This window comes from Amblyomma americanum, chromosome 6 (assembly GCF_052857255.1).
Source record: "Amblyomma americanum isolate KBUSLIRL-KWMA chromosome 6, ASM5285725v1, whole genome shotgun sequence".
Classification (NCBI taxonomy): Eukaryota; Metazoa; Arthropoda; class Arachnida; order Ixodida; family Ixodidae; genus Amblyomma; species Amblyomma americanum.
Genome location: NC_135502.1, coordinates 92,159,269 through 92,174,969, shown reverse-complemented (window position 1 = coordinate 92,174,969; position 15,701 = coordinate 92,159,269). Strand labels below are relative to the sequence as shown.

At 46.3% G+C, this 15,701-nt stretch overlaps 1 protein-coding gene across 1 annotated transcript; it reads right to left on the bottom strand.

The window, feature by feature from the left end:
- Positions 1 to 3,286: 3,286 nt before the first annotated feature.
- LOC144094390 (uncharacterized) lies at positions 3,287 to 6,739 on the bottom strand. Its single transcript, XM_077628356.1, has 2 exons — positions 6,239 to 6,739; positions 3,287 to 5,281 (listed from the first exon to the last, which is right to left on the bottom strand). Exons 1-2 carry the CDS (start codon positions 6,698 to 6,700, stop codon positions 3,287 to 3,289), a joined length of 2,457 nt encoding a protein of 818 aa, XP_077484482.1. The 5' UTR covers positions 6,701 to 6,739.
- Between the last annotated feature and the right edge of the window lie 8,962 nt (positions 6,740 to 15,701).

The following is a 15,701-nucleotide window of genomic DNA, read 5'->3' as shown; positions in this document are numbered from 1 at the left end:
TTTTGTTGCTGCGCCTGCCTTCAGAGGGTTACAGATGAACCATGGCAAACCCGGCTGCTTGTCCCCGTCGTGCGGGGGGGGGGGAGGTGTTGGCTGGGGTGGTTCGGCATGCTTCTTTCTCTGCCTGCTCCTTGCTGGTTTTTTCTCAACCACACACGGTAGCCTTCTGCGGCTATGTAGCCAAGGCTAAGCATAGAGGGAAGAAGGGCCTTGTCGTCGCGAGTGGAGCTTCCTTTGTTCGGGTTATGGTTGTGGAAGGGTGAAGGGAAAAAGTTGGAGAGCCGGGACAAAGAGGGTACCGTCTTTGCCCAAACGGCATCGGAGGGGGGATTATCTTTGTTCGGGATAAGGATGCGCGGCACGGGAACAAAGGACCGCTTCCCTCCCTCTCTTGTTTAGCCTTGGCTCATTTGAGGGTATGTGCCGCTTCGTTCTTGCGTTGTACCCGACTACAGACTTTTCTATTTTCAATGTCGATACATATATTAGTGTTGGCAAAGAAAAAGAAAGAAAGAAAAATAATGCTGCCCAGCACGCAGTAAGTGAAAAGGGAAAGCGGACGACAAAAATAGAAAGGTGTGATATCATGCAAATTATACATGCTTTTTTATGTTCCAGGTATATACTTCTGGCGTTTTTTTTTTTTTGCAATGAACCTTATAGTTGAAGTCGGTGCCTTTCTTGTGTTCTTCTTTCTGCCCTCGTCTTTTGCGCGTACAATCACTTCGTCCTTGTTGATGCATAGTAATATTAGTAGTAGTCGGAACACTCCTGGTCTAGAGTGTAACCTGTCAACTCGAGCGCTGAAAAAAGAATATTTTTTTATCAAATAATGTTACATCTATGATAATACAACTGTAACAAAGACAGCTAGACAACTTCAGACAACGCTCGACGGATGCTTGTCCAACCATAGAATCTAGGGTTGGTGAAGAACAAGGTTTAGAGAAGTGGGCAACTGTCAATTTCTGTTTACCACTGAGATGAATCGATATTGCACAAAAAACGTGAAATTGCTACCGAGAGGGTTATCACCGCAGCGTGTCGGAATGAGTTCGCCTCAGAAAAAAATATTCGTCGTACATGCGGCGTTATCTTGCAACCAATTCGGGACGGTCAATTTGAACAGAATTTTGCCAAGGTTTACAAAAATGCAGTATAGATGCATATCATTCACGAAGCGGACTAAGTCTAAACACTGAACGAGAAGAGGGGGGGGAGGGGGGGGGGGAAAGAAACGTTGTCAAAAAAGGGGCCAGCTATAAAGGGATAGTCCTGTAGGCGTCCCCCTCCCCTCTCCCGTTTGGACCCTGAATTGTGTGCTCTTATTTATGTTAGACGTACACCCCCTGTCAAAAGTATACGGCCCAAGGGGTTTGCTTGTGAGGCATGCTGCGTGCCTCGTTATGCATGCTCAGCGACCGTGACCTCTCGAGAGAGGAATAGCATCGCTTCCTCAACCCTCCCAAACTTTGGAGTGCTAGATGTGCTAGGGAGCCCCGCTAAACAGCTTAGAAGTAAACCCCTTGGGCTGTATACTTTTGACGGGGACTGTACGTCTTTCTTCTTGCATCCAGTTTGCCTTATTAGGTTGCTTACTGCCTTTAGAATTTTCCATCGCGTGCTGAAATGTATATCTTACTCGCCTTGCGTCGATTTGCCCCGATTTGGGGTTGGTCAAAGATAGAAAAAGCGTGCGTGCGTGTGTGCGCGTTCACGCACGCGTACCTGGAAATTGAAGCGACAGCTGTTACTTTCACACCGTCCGTTGTCAGGCAACTATAACATCCTTGTAGTCATTTTTTGATATTTGTTTTCCCGCGATATTTTATTTTACACTGAAATGCGATGTCAAGAGCGGCACGCTATGGAAGAACGTTGGCAGCTGCTTCCTTGTCTTGCTTCAGCTTCCCGTAATAATGCACGCGCTAAAAGCAGAGTGCATGCCTTTGTAGTTTTCGAACCAATATATTGGGCGGACTACTGTCCATTATTTCAATGTAACCGGAGTGTATTGTCATATTTATTGCACAGGGAACACGCAAGAAACGTGTGTACAGTCATGAAATTTATGAGCGTGAATACGGGAGCGCATGGCAAGTATCCTCAAGACCTACTTGTGGCGACACGCGGCGGCTGCTTTTATCAACGTGGCGGAAAGGGCTATGCCGCCTTGCCTGCTTCCAGCAAGCAGAAGGACACACATCCCTTTCCACTTTGTTTATGAAGGCGACCGCCGCGTATCGACAAGAGTAGGGTTCGAGGCTATCTGCCACGCGCTGCTGTGTTCACGCTCATAAATTTCATGACTGTACTTTCGTGTTGAGCCCGCCCTTTGGTTTCATGGGTTAGTAGCAAATCATTTTGAGATGGGCCAGTTTCCATGCATTCACACATTCGCAGCAAAATAATTCGCTTACGATTTTTATTCCATACAACACCGTCCATTGCGTGCGAAGCATTTTTTTTCAGCAAATACTAAATGATTAGACGCACCGACCAGATCGCATTCTGTCGGATCTGGAATGCGCCAATTTTTCAATGAATTTGTCAAGTAAAAAGAAGGCGAAAGCAATTACATGCACAGTTTTTACTGGTCGAACCAGTTAGTTTACTGTAGACGGCATGCACTTTCATCGTAGTGGTTATTCGGCTCCCCATGGTAATTCATGAATAGGCTAATAGATGTCACAGAGGTAAGGTAAGTGGTTTTATTGCATGATAAATGGAAGGAAAAAGATTATTGCTAGCCCCGGCAACTGCCATTGCTGCTGGAAGCACCTGAGCTGGGGCAGCGGAAATAAAGGATAGCAGGCAGTGTCTAGAAGTGAAATGAAAGAGGTGAGGGGATAGTAGAAAGGTCAGGGGGAGAGGTACACTGGCAATAAATCTATTTACATATTAACATGATAACATATATACAGGTAGCACGCACGTGAAGGTCTTGTACAGCACAGTGCAAACACGCGCACGACATAAAGCCAATACAGCTGGAGTGGGGGCGTCCAGCTGTTCATCGTCCAAGGTAGCACACGCGGAGCGTTCCCCGTCTGTTTGAGGAATGCACAGAGGCTCACCACTGTTCGCTCGCGGACGCGCGCACTGCCCTGCGGCCACAACAGCACCGTGAGAGCGTCTGGGAGAATGCCCAGAGCCCTTTAGGCTGCGAACATGTCACGACGATCATCGGCGAACGCGGTAGAGCGAAAGAGCAGGGGCTCTAGAGTTTCCGCCGCACCGCATCCGTCACAGAGGGCAGGGCATGTCAAGAGGCAAGGCAGTCATTTTAGCTGCTGGGCTGACTGCTGGTTACCTCAGGCAGTGCTTTCTTTTTTGCTTTTTCCCTGGCCTCTACAGCAATCCTGTTCCAGTCTGGGCGGCGCACTTCCATGGAGCGAGCAACGCAGGAGTCTACAATTTCTGGAAGAAGGCAGTCTCTATAAAAACGTACCAGGAATGGCTTCATTTTCGTTGCCCAGAAATTGTCATCTCGGCGTACCTCTTGCACGTGTATTCCCTTTGTTGTATACACTACGAAGTCACAGATACTCCTTCTGGTGACATGAAGCTGGCCCTGCACTTGGTAAAAATATCTGTGCGATCGTCTAAGCACTGGATCACCTTCTTTTTCCTTCTTCTCTGAAAACTTTCGCGCAGCTTCCAGGGGCTCATCTTCCTTTGCAGTTAACGGGCATTTCACCTCTACAATTCGGTCCTCGTCAACTACCCCGTCAGGTGACGCTGCCAGAAATCCATGCTCAAGGTCAACAAACAGCCCGCATGGTTGAACAACTCTGTTCATCTGTGCTCCATATAACTGGAGTGCAACGCTCTCATGCTGCTTGCCGTGCTCCGTGGCAGAATTTGTGAAGCTCTTTGGATGAAGCAGGGCCTTTACCAGTGCGTCACAGGGTGTGCAGTCCCTTCTTATGCAGACAGCGTGGAAATTTGAAGCAGTGAGGCTGAGCCTCCTTTGCTCGAACCAATTCGAATGGTCTGCCTGTCCCCGTGTTTGTGCCTCAATCTGTTCGCATAGTTCCTTATCAACTTGGAGCTCCTGTAGCTGCCTTTCTGCTTTCTCAGCTAACTCATCAGGTGGCATGTCTGGCTTCATACAATTGGCTCCATAGTGAGGTGATGAGGTGCAAGCGGCACGGATCTTCCCGTCATGCTGGCTGTCAAAAAGTCTTTTTCTAGGCAATCGCCGGTCTTTTGCAGCCATTTTCTTGTTAGCATACTTCTTGTAGACAGCACCGGGGCTCTCGCAAATCATTGCTTTGCTAGTTTTTGCGTGCCACTGGGGCCCTAGCTGGAAGCTTAGCCCAGCAGCTTGGCATCTATGCTCATAAGAACCCTTCTGGCACCGGTTTATCTGCTTGCCGCCACAAAGCTTAGCAACAAGAGACATGAGGGCTTCCGCAAGGTTGCTTGTGTCATCATTGATGAGACGGTCAGCTTTTTCCGCAATACTGTTGGCTGCAGTCATTATCTTTGTTTTCAGCATGGTAGGATGCGTCCCGTATAAATCTTCACCCTTGGTGCGGTCACAGAAATAACTTTTACAGCCATCATGACACCCAAACACATGTTTTGGGCCATTTCTCAAGTCAGTGGCCAAATCACGAACAAGCTGTCTTTCATCAGCAGGATCCTCTCGTAACATTTCGGCATAGTGACTGACAGCCTTGCGCGCACCGTTCTTTATGCGCTTTATTCTCGGGCCCGATAACATGGGCCGGCCACCTTTGCTTTCCTTAGCAATGGCGTAGAGGCGGGAAGTGTAGCACTTGACAACATGGTTAGCACACTCATGCTTTCGGACGAAACGACCGTAGCTAACCTTTGACTGAATCTGATAGTAAACAGACGAGTCTCCATCTCCTATAAAGGTGCGGTATTGAACACCGTGCATCTCCATGCTTCGCTGGAAACCCTCAACAAGGACATCTGCCTCCACGGCCCCTGAGCTTTGGTCCCAGTTTTTGTAGCAAGTGTGCTTCTTTGCTTCAACGTTTTTCCTGGCATAAAAGTGACAAGTGTTGCACAGCTTGTTTCTCACACCCAAGTAGAGGAGCTTTTTTGTGCGCTTACCTATTATGATGGCCACGCCAGAATTGGCACAATATCTGTGGCCATGGCTCCTGTGGGACCAGCCACCATCAACTACCACTGTTATCTTTGGGGTGCAGCCATCCTCGCAGAAATCACCAGCTGCTTCTGCTAGTCTCTTTTCCTCCTTGCCAGCTTCAGTCATTTGCCCCAGGAGCACAGCTTTCCATTGCTGAAAGAAAATCGAACATACGTTAGCATGTCTCTTCACAACAGGTTGAAAGTTCGTTCCCCTATTGTGCTGTTTCTCGCAAGTGTCAGCCTCCTTTGGATTTTGCCTAGCACATGGAAAGGTTCACGCCCAACTAGAAATCAGGACGAGACTGCATATCCTTCGAATTTCAGCTTTTGCCTCTCGTATGCACGACGTACTACAAATAAATGTAACACCCTTAGGCGCATGGAAGATCGAATGAGTTGCTTAGAATGACATGTCAAGCCATGACATAATAGTAACTGGTTTTACAAACTTCTCTTTCCCCTCTTTCATGACAACATACCCTAGTTGCACACATAATATGGGACGACGAATATAAAGCGTGGGGAGACTTTTGGAGGCTTTAAAAAAATGTATTACTTTGGTAATTTAAACTCGAAATGACTCCTCGCCAAAAAACAATCGAAAACGCACGTGGATGACACGTGAAGGACACCTGCTAACAAGAGCAAACGTGTAAGATGAATACAGTTATTATGGTAGCTAACAATGTCTTGTGCATTTTTTTATGTACGGGGACAAAAATTGAAAATATGGATGTAGGAACGGTGCAGTTCATTCTTTGTGCTGGTACATTTTGAGAGGATTTGTGCATTGGAACAAAGGAAAAGGCTGAATTATCTGTGTGGCGGTAATTTTCCCTTTTTGTGTATGTTTTCTGGTGCTTCAATGAGTGTTGAGTGTTGAGGTCTTCGCATGTTTACCGCATATTGTGGATTGGCCGTCTGTCTTAATTCAGCGCAAACAAATGTAATGGGAATCATCAGTACCTGAAACAATTATAGTTCTAAATCAGGCAGGAACCACAAAAGACAGGACAAAGAGAGCAACAGCTGCACAAAATGGGATATTCCGCACTACACATACAAAGTCGCATGGAAACGAAACTTGGCAATATGCCAGTGCGCATACCTTTCCTAGTGCCTCCTCTCGACGCAGGAACGTTCCCTTGCCCATGACAGGGATCTCCATGACCGCCGTTGCCTCCTCCAGATGCGAATGGCCAGACCCGATGCTTGTGAATGCCCACACAGTAGCATCGTTTATGCCAAGAGCTGCCTTATCTGTGAGAGGCGTTGGCTCTGCAACAGGGTCGGTAGCGACTCTTCTGAGTTCATGGCAACCATTGCACTGGAATTTGAACTCCGACCAGAGGCCGATCCTTCTTTCCTCTTTATACTCAAAGCGCCCTCCATTAGGACAAGGGCAGCGGTGTTCGCCAAGCTCTTGTACAGCCTTTACGAAGTGGTCCACAGACACAACTCTTCTTCCACATATGCCCGCATCCTGCGCTGTCGGGAAGCTGCTGTCCCTCTGAAAGACGAGCTCTGGCAAGGGATTCTCAATTCCTAGGCCATCCCAGTAGTCAGTCATTGTGACTTCGCAGCTAGAAGCACATGACGCAGATTGTGGTGATGTGCATTGTGTTCTGCTTGATGCCGGGCTGCTGTTCGTCGGTAGCGCTGCCTGTTTTCTGTAAAGCACAATGTGAGGAGTGAAACAAACAATATTAAAATGAGGCAAGGCAAAACAAAGATGCCAAATAATTTTGCCAGCATCGCAATTTAGGTAAACCTCGTGTGCATTATAGATGAAAAGGGCTGACTGTGCTAGTAAGCACGACACTTCAATACGGCGCCGGAAAAAAAGGGAACTGTAGTAAAAGCAAATAGATGGTTATCTTACATGAACGTTGAGAAACACGGGCTAAGGATGTGTATACGTTTATAATTACCATACCATAATATTACCATACCATAATACCATAATTACCATTACCATAATAACAGCGCAGTGTAGAGCCGACGCAGAAACGAAAAAGGTCAGAACTAGCACTCGCTGTCGTTTTTCTCTTCTGCGCCCTTTCTGCAGTATGCTGTTATTATGAATGTGAAATACGTCATTCATAAGTTAGGATAGCGAGGAGGGGGGGTGGGGTGCTTCAACATGTAACAGTTCGGCACTTTCTACCTTTGAGCGTAGGGTTTGTTTCTGGAAAAAGCCAATTACACACTGTTACTCGAGTATGTTTGGGCAAGAGATTCATGGTTCAAGCGCAACCATAACGGACCGTTTGCGGAAATCTAAGTACGCTTCTCCGCAATGCTTGTTTTCTAACTAAAAGGTCTCGTTCCCAGAGGACGCTCTCACATTCTTTGTGGAAACGAAAAGGGTCGAGGTTCCCCTTCTGCGTCAACTGAGGAATCCCCTCAGACGTAAAAGCTCAAGAGACAGGACGAAAAGACGAGGAACGACCCACACAGGGGCGCTGGAATGTCGACAGTGGACAATGATAGTGTCGTAAGGGCAGGCAGAGGTGCAAGGGTACAGTGGTTTATACTACCCCCTTTGCAGTAGAAGAGAGTGAACGGATGGTTGTCCTGTGCCTCGCTCCTTGTTCGCGACTGGTTTTGACCGATTTGTTGCGCTCCCTCCCTGTCTAGAGCAGCTCCTTCCCTCTCCAGGTACGGAGCGCAACGAATCGTCCAACACCAGTCGTCCATGAGGGACCAAGCGCGGAGTCATTTTGGTAAGCATGCGGCAAACCACAGTTTACGAAAGGGGGACTTGAGTCTTTACGTTTGTAAAAAGAATGCAAGAGTGTCGCCTGGGAAAGACACTTTTCGGTTGCAAAGCAATCTTTGTATAGCAGCCGACTCACAGATTTCGGCATACACTGCCGGCGCCTGCTTTTCAACCATCGCAGGCCAGCAGAAAGCATCTTGGCAGCGTTTAGGATTGAGATTTGTTTCTGTTGATGAATCGATAGATTGAGGAACTACAGCCTGGACATTACAGCACCTTGAAACACAACAATAGGTTGTTGTAGGTATATTTACGAAGTCAAAGGGTTGCAGCTTGAAGTGTTATAAGCTTTCTTTGGCAAGGCTTTGCCTAGTGTTCTACAAAGACAAAACTATAACCTCCAGAGAAACTATCTGAAAAATTCTGTTGCACACGAGGGGAAGTAAGGACGTCGTGACACAAGCCAACGCAGGGCTAGTACGATCTCCAAAAAGTTCAATGGATAAAAACTTGTTGCAAGTAACAAAGAACTGGAAACGAACGAATAACGAGAATTGAATCTATGGTACAAGCGAGTACTGAACCAATGCGGCACATACTGAAGGTGTTAGACCTCTAGTGTGATTTGAACGTTCGTGTGCACGGACTGCTAGCGGCTCGAGAACTATAAATTTGATTACATCTGGTCTGTGCGGGCAACTCTTGACACTCGTATAAGTGTTGGCACCGGCGGACAAGGACAACCTGCCGACAACAAATACATCGCACGTTGCTGAACAAACTTTCTTGCTCATGTAAAAAAAAGCGGGAATGGGGATGAGCGAATGAGCACTGCGCAGTGCGACGTCACCGCTAACCGTTAAATATATAACAAGCAGAACATGCAATAGGAGCTAGAGGGCAATAGTAATCGGAAATGAGCCCAATACAAACGAAAGGCTTACCTCCAACGTGCTGCCACGGCAAGTTGAGCCCTTCCTCGACGAGCCTTCGGTCCTTTTCTCCTCGGCGGAGGCCGGTAACGGTTTTTCGCCATGCCTTCTCTCTGTTGCTTTCAGTCGTCACGATTGTTTAGTGCTCCAGAAGCAAATTACGCTTGCTTGGCGCTAACACCGACATTCGCAATAACGAAATGTAAAAACAGGCACCTCTTCGGTCGCTATACGATAGAGATGAAACAGGTGTCAAGAAGCAAGGCATTTCCAATCTGTTCTGTGCCTTTTATAGCTGGCGCTACCAGTCTACCCTGCCTGCAGGAGAGGCGAGCTGACAGGTGTAGGAGGGAAATAAAAATGTGAAAAGAGAGGGAGAAAGGAGAGGGTAGTAGTAGGTATGGCACCCCTGTCTATTGTCTCAGCTTCACTGGCCACTGCAGGTGCGGAGGACGCGGGGGCACTCACCTTTCCCACATGTCCGCGCGAAAGCGCTGAATGTTCTCGTTGGGGTCGTGTTCGGCAACAGTCGGTCGTGGCGACTTCAGTCTCTGCCGGTGCTGTTGTGGCGCACAGGTAGAGACTGAACAGAAAACTGTTCGGTCTACGCGCTTGGCTGGGCGGTCTCCTTTGATGGGCATGTGTTGCTTCGTTCTCGAGTTGCAGTGTTGTAGGCGTTATGAAAAAAAAGTAACTAAATACGTTACTCGTTACGCTATAAAAAAGAACACGTTACCGCCCTACGTTACCTACAATAAAAGATAACGCGTTACCGTTACCATTGCCGAAAAAAAGTACCGCACGTTACTTTGCCGCTACTCTAAGGCCATAAATTTTAATCAGTGCGTTTTCGCTGTAAGAACTCAAGATAACAATTTTATAAAGCTCATATTTCACATAATTTCAACTTCACAAAGAAAACATGGTTGAACTCAACAAATTTACAGTAACTCTGGTGTGCTTCTGCTTACAAAATTACGCGGAAATTGTGTAGCAATAAAGGAATGCTAATGGCATATTTCCGGAAAAATATATTTGCGCACATTGCAGCGCGGCCTCCTTATAGAATTTGTGCAGGGATCAAACGCAAGAATAATAACTGCATTGCCATATTGGCAATGCCATTGTGTACTAATAACGCTACGCACTATCTAGACAAGTGAAATACGTATTTTTTAGATAAAAGAATGTATTCGTATGTCGTAAATACCGTGGCAGACATAACTGATGCCAATACTTCAAGAAAGTATCACACGAATTCTAAATCTATATCCGTCCGAAACCAGCAAAGCAGTGCACGCCGCTGATATGAACAACGTAAGGGCCATGGAATTATCAATTATTTAACGACTGTTTGCCGTTCAAGAACCTTTACATTTTTGTACATGTGCAACGGTCAGGAAACAATCTCAACGACGCTGTTCTTCGTTCCAATGTACTGCGCAGAGCAGCTGTCACCGGTCATATATTGCGAGTAATTGCACCGAAATTTTAGTCGCAACAGCGAGCGCATGTATAAACGAGGAGTTCTGCAAAATATGCATTAGAAGTGCGGAGATAAAATGGAGTATTAGAAATGTGAAGATAAAACTTGATAAAGGACAAAAAAGTGTCAATGAAAACAAAGTCACTGTATTTATACACAAAACCTCGCAACAAGATATGTAAATACACGTATGTCTCCATTCACTCTTCATGAGGCGTCAAACAAGGCAAATAAACATCTTGCGCAATCACAAATATTAAACTTTGCACATGGAAAGACAGACGATTTAGCAAAGACCAAAACTATGATAGCGGAAGTCGCGATATGTACTTGGGCCATGCTGCGGTCGTGACGGCACCATATGGTTAGAATAATGGAGGAACAATGCAGAAATCAATAGGAAAATATGTATTTTTCAACTGCCTGCACGGCGACAATTATTCTGCACCCATAATTACAGAAGGGCATTCCTTTGGTTCAAAGAAAAAAATAAAAGCAGTTAGATAAACAACAAAGAGAAGGACAAGCGAAAGCCACGAATGATGCCGCAAGTTGAAATAACCAATATCCAAGTGTGTATTTTGGGAAACGCCGCGTGGGCAGGGCTTTCAATAAGCTAGGTCAATCAAGGCCGGTTATTGATGTCCTCAAAATTTTCGCATTCAGAGGGTAATTTTGATCATTATGCTAACTGATGCTTGCATTACGTGACTCCAGGTGCATGGGCGTTGCCACGAAATACGACCTGTGTTAGCAATGTTCGCGCCAAAATGTCTTTTCTAGTCTGAAAAAGACATTGTATGTGACAAAATACAGAATGGCTTCCGGTGGTTGTTTTGGTGAGCGGTGCTGGCAGTTCGAAAAAATTTCGGGGGGTTGGGGGGGGGGGGGGGAGGACTGAAGCCCCATAAGCACCCCCACCCCCCTGGCTGCGCCCCTGGTAAGTACGTTACTCGTTACAGTTCCGAAATGGTAACCATTACGTTACAAAGTTACCGAAAAAAAGTAACGCGTTACCGGTAACGCCGTTGTAACGCGTTACTGACAACACTGGGTACAACTCAACAGTGTTGTCGGCAACGCGTTACAAGTAACGACGTTACCGGCAACGCGTTACTTTTTTTCGGTAACTTTGTAACGTACTCGTTACCATTTCGGAACTGCAACGGGTAACATACTTACGTTAACATTTTTCGATAACTTGAGGTGTCACGTTACTAGTTATTTCTTATTTCAATTGCCCCGCTCCGCCTATTTTTCAGAAAAAGAAACGTCGAAAATGTTGTTGCAAATAAACAACATCTACAGGTGCTCTCAACGACCCTTGTTGGGGCTCGCATGCATGCCAGAAAACACCTGCCCTTGACGATGCACTCAAGTAAAAAAAAAAATGCACGAACACGCATTCACACACTTGTCCCCACACCACTCACGCACGGAACTCTCTAAAGAGTGCACGCATGCCGAGCCACCAATAGACCATTTGCAGAAATCTGTAAGTCAGTTTCTCTGTAAGCTTGTTTTCCAACCAAAAGGTCTTGATCCTAGGCAACACTCTCGCATTCTTTGTGGAAGCAGTTCCCCCCTCTGAGTAAACTCAGGAATGTCGCCAGTTTACTTCAAGATGGCGCCAAGAGAGCCGTTGAAAGAGTACAATGGTACAGAACAGAAAAGGGGAATGCAGTCAACCGGCTTTAGCACTGAAGTATCGGAAAAAAGAAGGAAATGGGCCTTTGTCCCTGTGCCGGCAGTAGTGAGCTACCTCATACTAAACTTTCTAAAAACTTTCTGCTCAACAACACTGTCACTCCAACTTTCTCCCTTCATAGTCATAACACCCCCCCCCCCTTTCTCCCCTATCTTGAACAAGGAACAGCCCACTCCCCCACTAACAACCCCACTAGGAAGCGAGGCAAGCTGTCCGATGACAGCTTTGCAGTGCAGCTGCAGTAACAGCAAGTTGTAACTATTAGAAAGTTGTCGTTGTTTATCAACATTGTTTTCAAAATAAATTTTGCTTATTTCTATCTGCAACTGCGGCTACGTTTCTGTTTATTGAGTTCCTAAGCGAGCGAGGCTGACCTTGAACACCTTGACATAAACACTAACATTTTTGTGATAATTATGCAGGTTCAAGTGGCAAAAAATGTTCATGTGCGCAAATACATTTTTTTTCCGGAACTAAGCATTCCTTTATTGCTACACAATTTCCGCGTAATTTCGTAAGCAGGAGCACACCAGAATTACTGTAAATTTGTTGAGTTCAGCGATGTTTTCTTTGTGAGGTCGGAATTATGTGAAAAATGAGCTTTATAAAATTGTTATTTTCAGTTCTTACAGCGAAGCCGCAGTGTAATTATGGCCATGGAGTAGCGGCAAAGTAACGTGCGATCCTTTTTTTCAGCAATGGTAGGTAACTTAGGCAGTAACGCGTTTTTTTTTTAGCGTAACGAGTAACGTATTTAGTTACTTTTTTTCGATAACGCCTACAACACTGGTTGTACCCGACTTATAGATCCGTTCGATTCGCCTGTACCACATGAACTGGTTCCCGCGGCACTCCAGCTCACATGGCTTCATTTCAGCGGTGAAACACGGTGCGCTCTGAACCACGGCATTCGTTTGAAAGTAGTGCGAGTGTAGTTCAGGAAAACTGCAACCCTTCTCGGTGGTTAGTGCCGAAATAGTGCAGCTGCAGCCGCCATGAAGGCAGATGATGGTTTGCGCGTAGTGATAAACGGCGGAGACTCAAGTAATTCCACTCTTCGACAAGCTAGAACACTGCTCGAGTTCTCCAAAAAAACGGCTACACGTAACTGACATCACTGTAAAAAACAAAGACGTGCATGCAGCATGATGCACGTCGACGCAGTTCAGTCGCGTCGTTTCGCGCCAGCTGTCACGAGGTGCACATGCACGCATCGAGGCTGGTTCATGGCAACATTTTATTGTGATGTGCTCTTTGAAGATTTCTTCACGAGATACGAGATGTTGGCAGCCGCTGATGTGGGGTGTAAACAGAAACAGCTGGCTGCAATTCACTGGCGTCACCAAGGCTAGCAGACGATTAGGCCTGCACTCGACCATCCGTTTTGGAAGCAGACAGTGCCAAACTGCGCTCAAACCACGGTGAAAGACATAGCCTACTCTTACACCGTGGCTCAAACTGCCGGAACTAGCGCTACACACTCAGGGGCACCGCCGCACAGATTTGCCGAAATGGTACAGCGAGTGCAGGCGAATCGAGCGCTCTCCAACTTCCCCTCCACAGCGCTAGCCGGAACAACGAACAACCGGCGGCACGAGGCAAAAGCCTGTCTCCTTCCTTCTTCAGCAATGCCAAAGCTGTCCTCGAAAAATAAGACGACGCCTAGAATGCTTTTCGTAGCGTCAGGGAGAGACGGGAGAGGCGATGGAGAGCGCGCGGCAGCGGCGGTGGCCCCGGCACGCTAGCTATGCGCCGCTACTGCACATGCGCAACTGGCGAGTGCGGTGGCGGCACCTCTGAGTCACCGCCGCAGCGACGACGGGCGCCGTGTGACGTCACTGCTCGCGCATGCGCAGTACCTCCTTTCCTCAACTCTGCGAAATGGCTAGGCAACTCGCATAGTGTTGCTTTCGCAAAAAGCAATCCAGCAAAGCAATATGGTGTAAATCTGCTCGGAAGCTACAGAGGGCAAAATGGAAGGGAACGTGCAAATATCGTAGAGAAATGATTCGCTCTCGTGAACACCTCCTGATTTTAGGTGTTTGGCAGCGCCACACTTGTCATTTTTCTGAACTGTGACCATTTAGTACATGTGCACTAATGTAGATGGCGCTACTTACTACATTTATCGCATGTCGCTGCGTTATTGCTATTATTGTCTGTAATTTGTGGACTTTATAGTCGATAATTTTTACAAGTTGAATAAAAGAATAAGAGCCCGATATTTTAAGAGTATATTTACCTGAAAAATAGAAGCTGCGGAACGTTCCGAGAGCTTGTGCCCTTCATAAGCACAACGAAAAAGGTAGCTAAAATCAACATTTTTTCAACTAGACAGTGCACGTTGCCCAAAAGCCGTAGAGTAAAGGCGATGCTTAGCCGCGTAGAGCGCAGTACTAAGTTTCTTCACGCAAAATCTCAGAATTGTGAAGTGCTGGTTAACTGAACAGTATTGCATTCCGTTTTTAAATATTTCGAAAAAACGCTAACTTTGATCAGGAATAACTTTTAAACTAAACAAGGCAGATGAATGAAATTTTCAGAATAGATGAGCAATTAGACGATCTCAAACTACAAGAACTCGCCGCAGTGCAATGCATACCCCAAAAGTTATTGCAGATTATATTGTTCTGTTTTCTATACTTTTCAAACAAGCGTGGCTAATAAACTAATCTATACACGTACTTCTAAATGCTTAAATATGCGCACTGGCATCACATCTCAAAGTATCTCGAAAGATATTTCTCTAGGTGCAAGAGGTTTTTCACAATTTTGCATTTCCTGAGACAAGTTGAGCTCAACTGCCAGTTTTCATCTTTGCGTTTTCTTTTACAGTTGAAACAAATTTGCAGCTACCGTTAAAACAAATGCGTCTTTTGAAAGCAGAGAAAACTAGCTTTTCGGAGATATCTGAACCATATTTATGAAGCGAATGAGCGAGGTACAGTCGACGTACAAATATCACCAAAAATGGTTCCCGCTCACCGCCAGAGTGGGACCGCCACCTTAAGAGCAGCTTTGCTAATTCTGCCCTTCGTATAATTTCGACAGGTCTCTTTTGAGTCCGTGAGAATATTCAATGATTTGTTCTCCCTATATCCTTTTGCTGCCGCCAGCGCTACGGCTAACTCCTCGGCGTCCGTTATACTCCAGATTTCCGTGGATGCCCCGGAGGTTAGTTTTCCATCTTTGTTTACTACCACTGCCGTACCTATGTATTTGCTTCTGCCGCTTGCTACATCCATAGCGCTTGCATCCGTGTAGAAGGTGTTATCCTTCCCCGCTAGTGCTCTTTCAATGTGTTCTGCCCTGGCCTTCCTTCTGCCTTCGTGGAGCCTGGGGTCCATGTTCTTTGGAATGGGTCTGACATAAAATGTTTTCCTTATTTTGGTAGGCATGTCTTCGTACCGCTTTGTGTCGATGTATTCGCAGCCTATTCTGTCGAGCAGTGCTCTTCCAGTGTAGGTCCCTCCTAGTCTTTTAATTTGCGATTTTCGTTGCGCTTCCACCATTTCTAGGAAGGTGTTGTTGACGCCAAGCTGCATGAGCTTTTCGTTGGGTGTGTTTCTTGACAGGTGTAATGCTGTCTTGTATGCTTTCCTTAGAATGGTTTCGATTTCTTCATTAGACGTTTTGGTCCTTACGTGGAAGGGAAGCGAGTACGTAACTCTGCTTACTATGAGGCTGTTGACCAATCTTAGGGTGTCTTCTTCTTTCATCCCA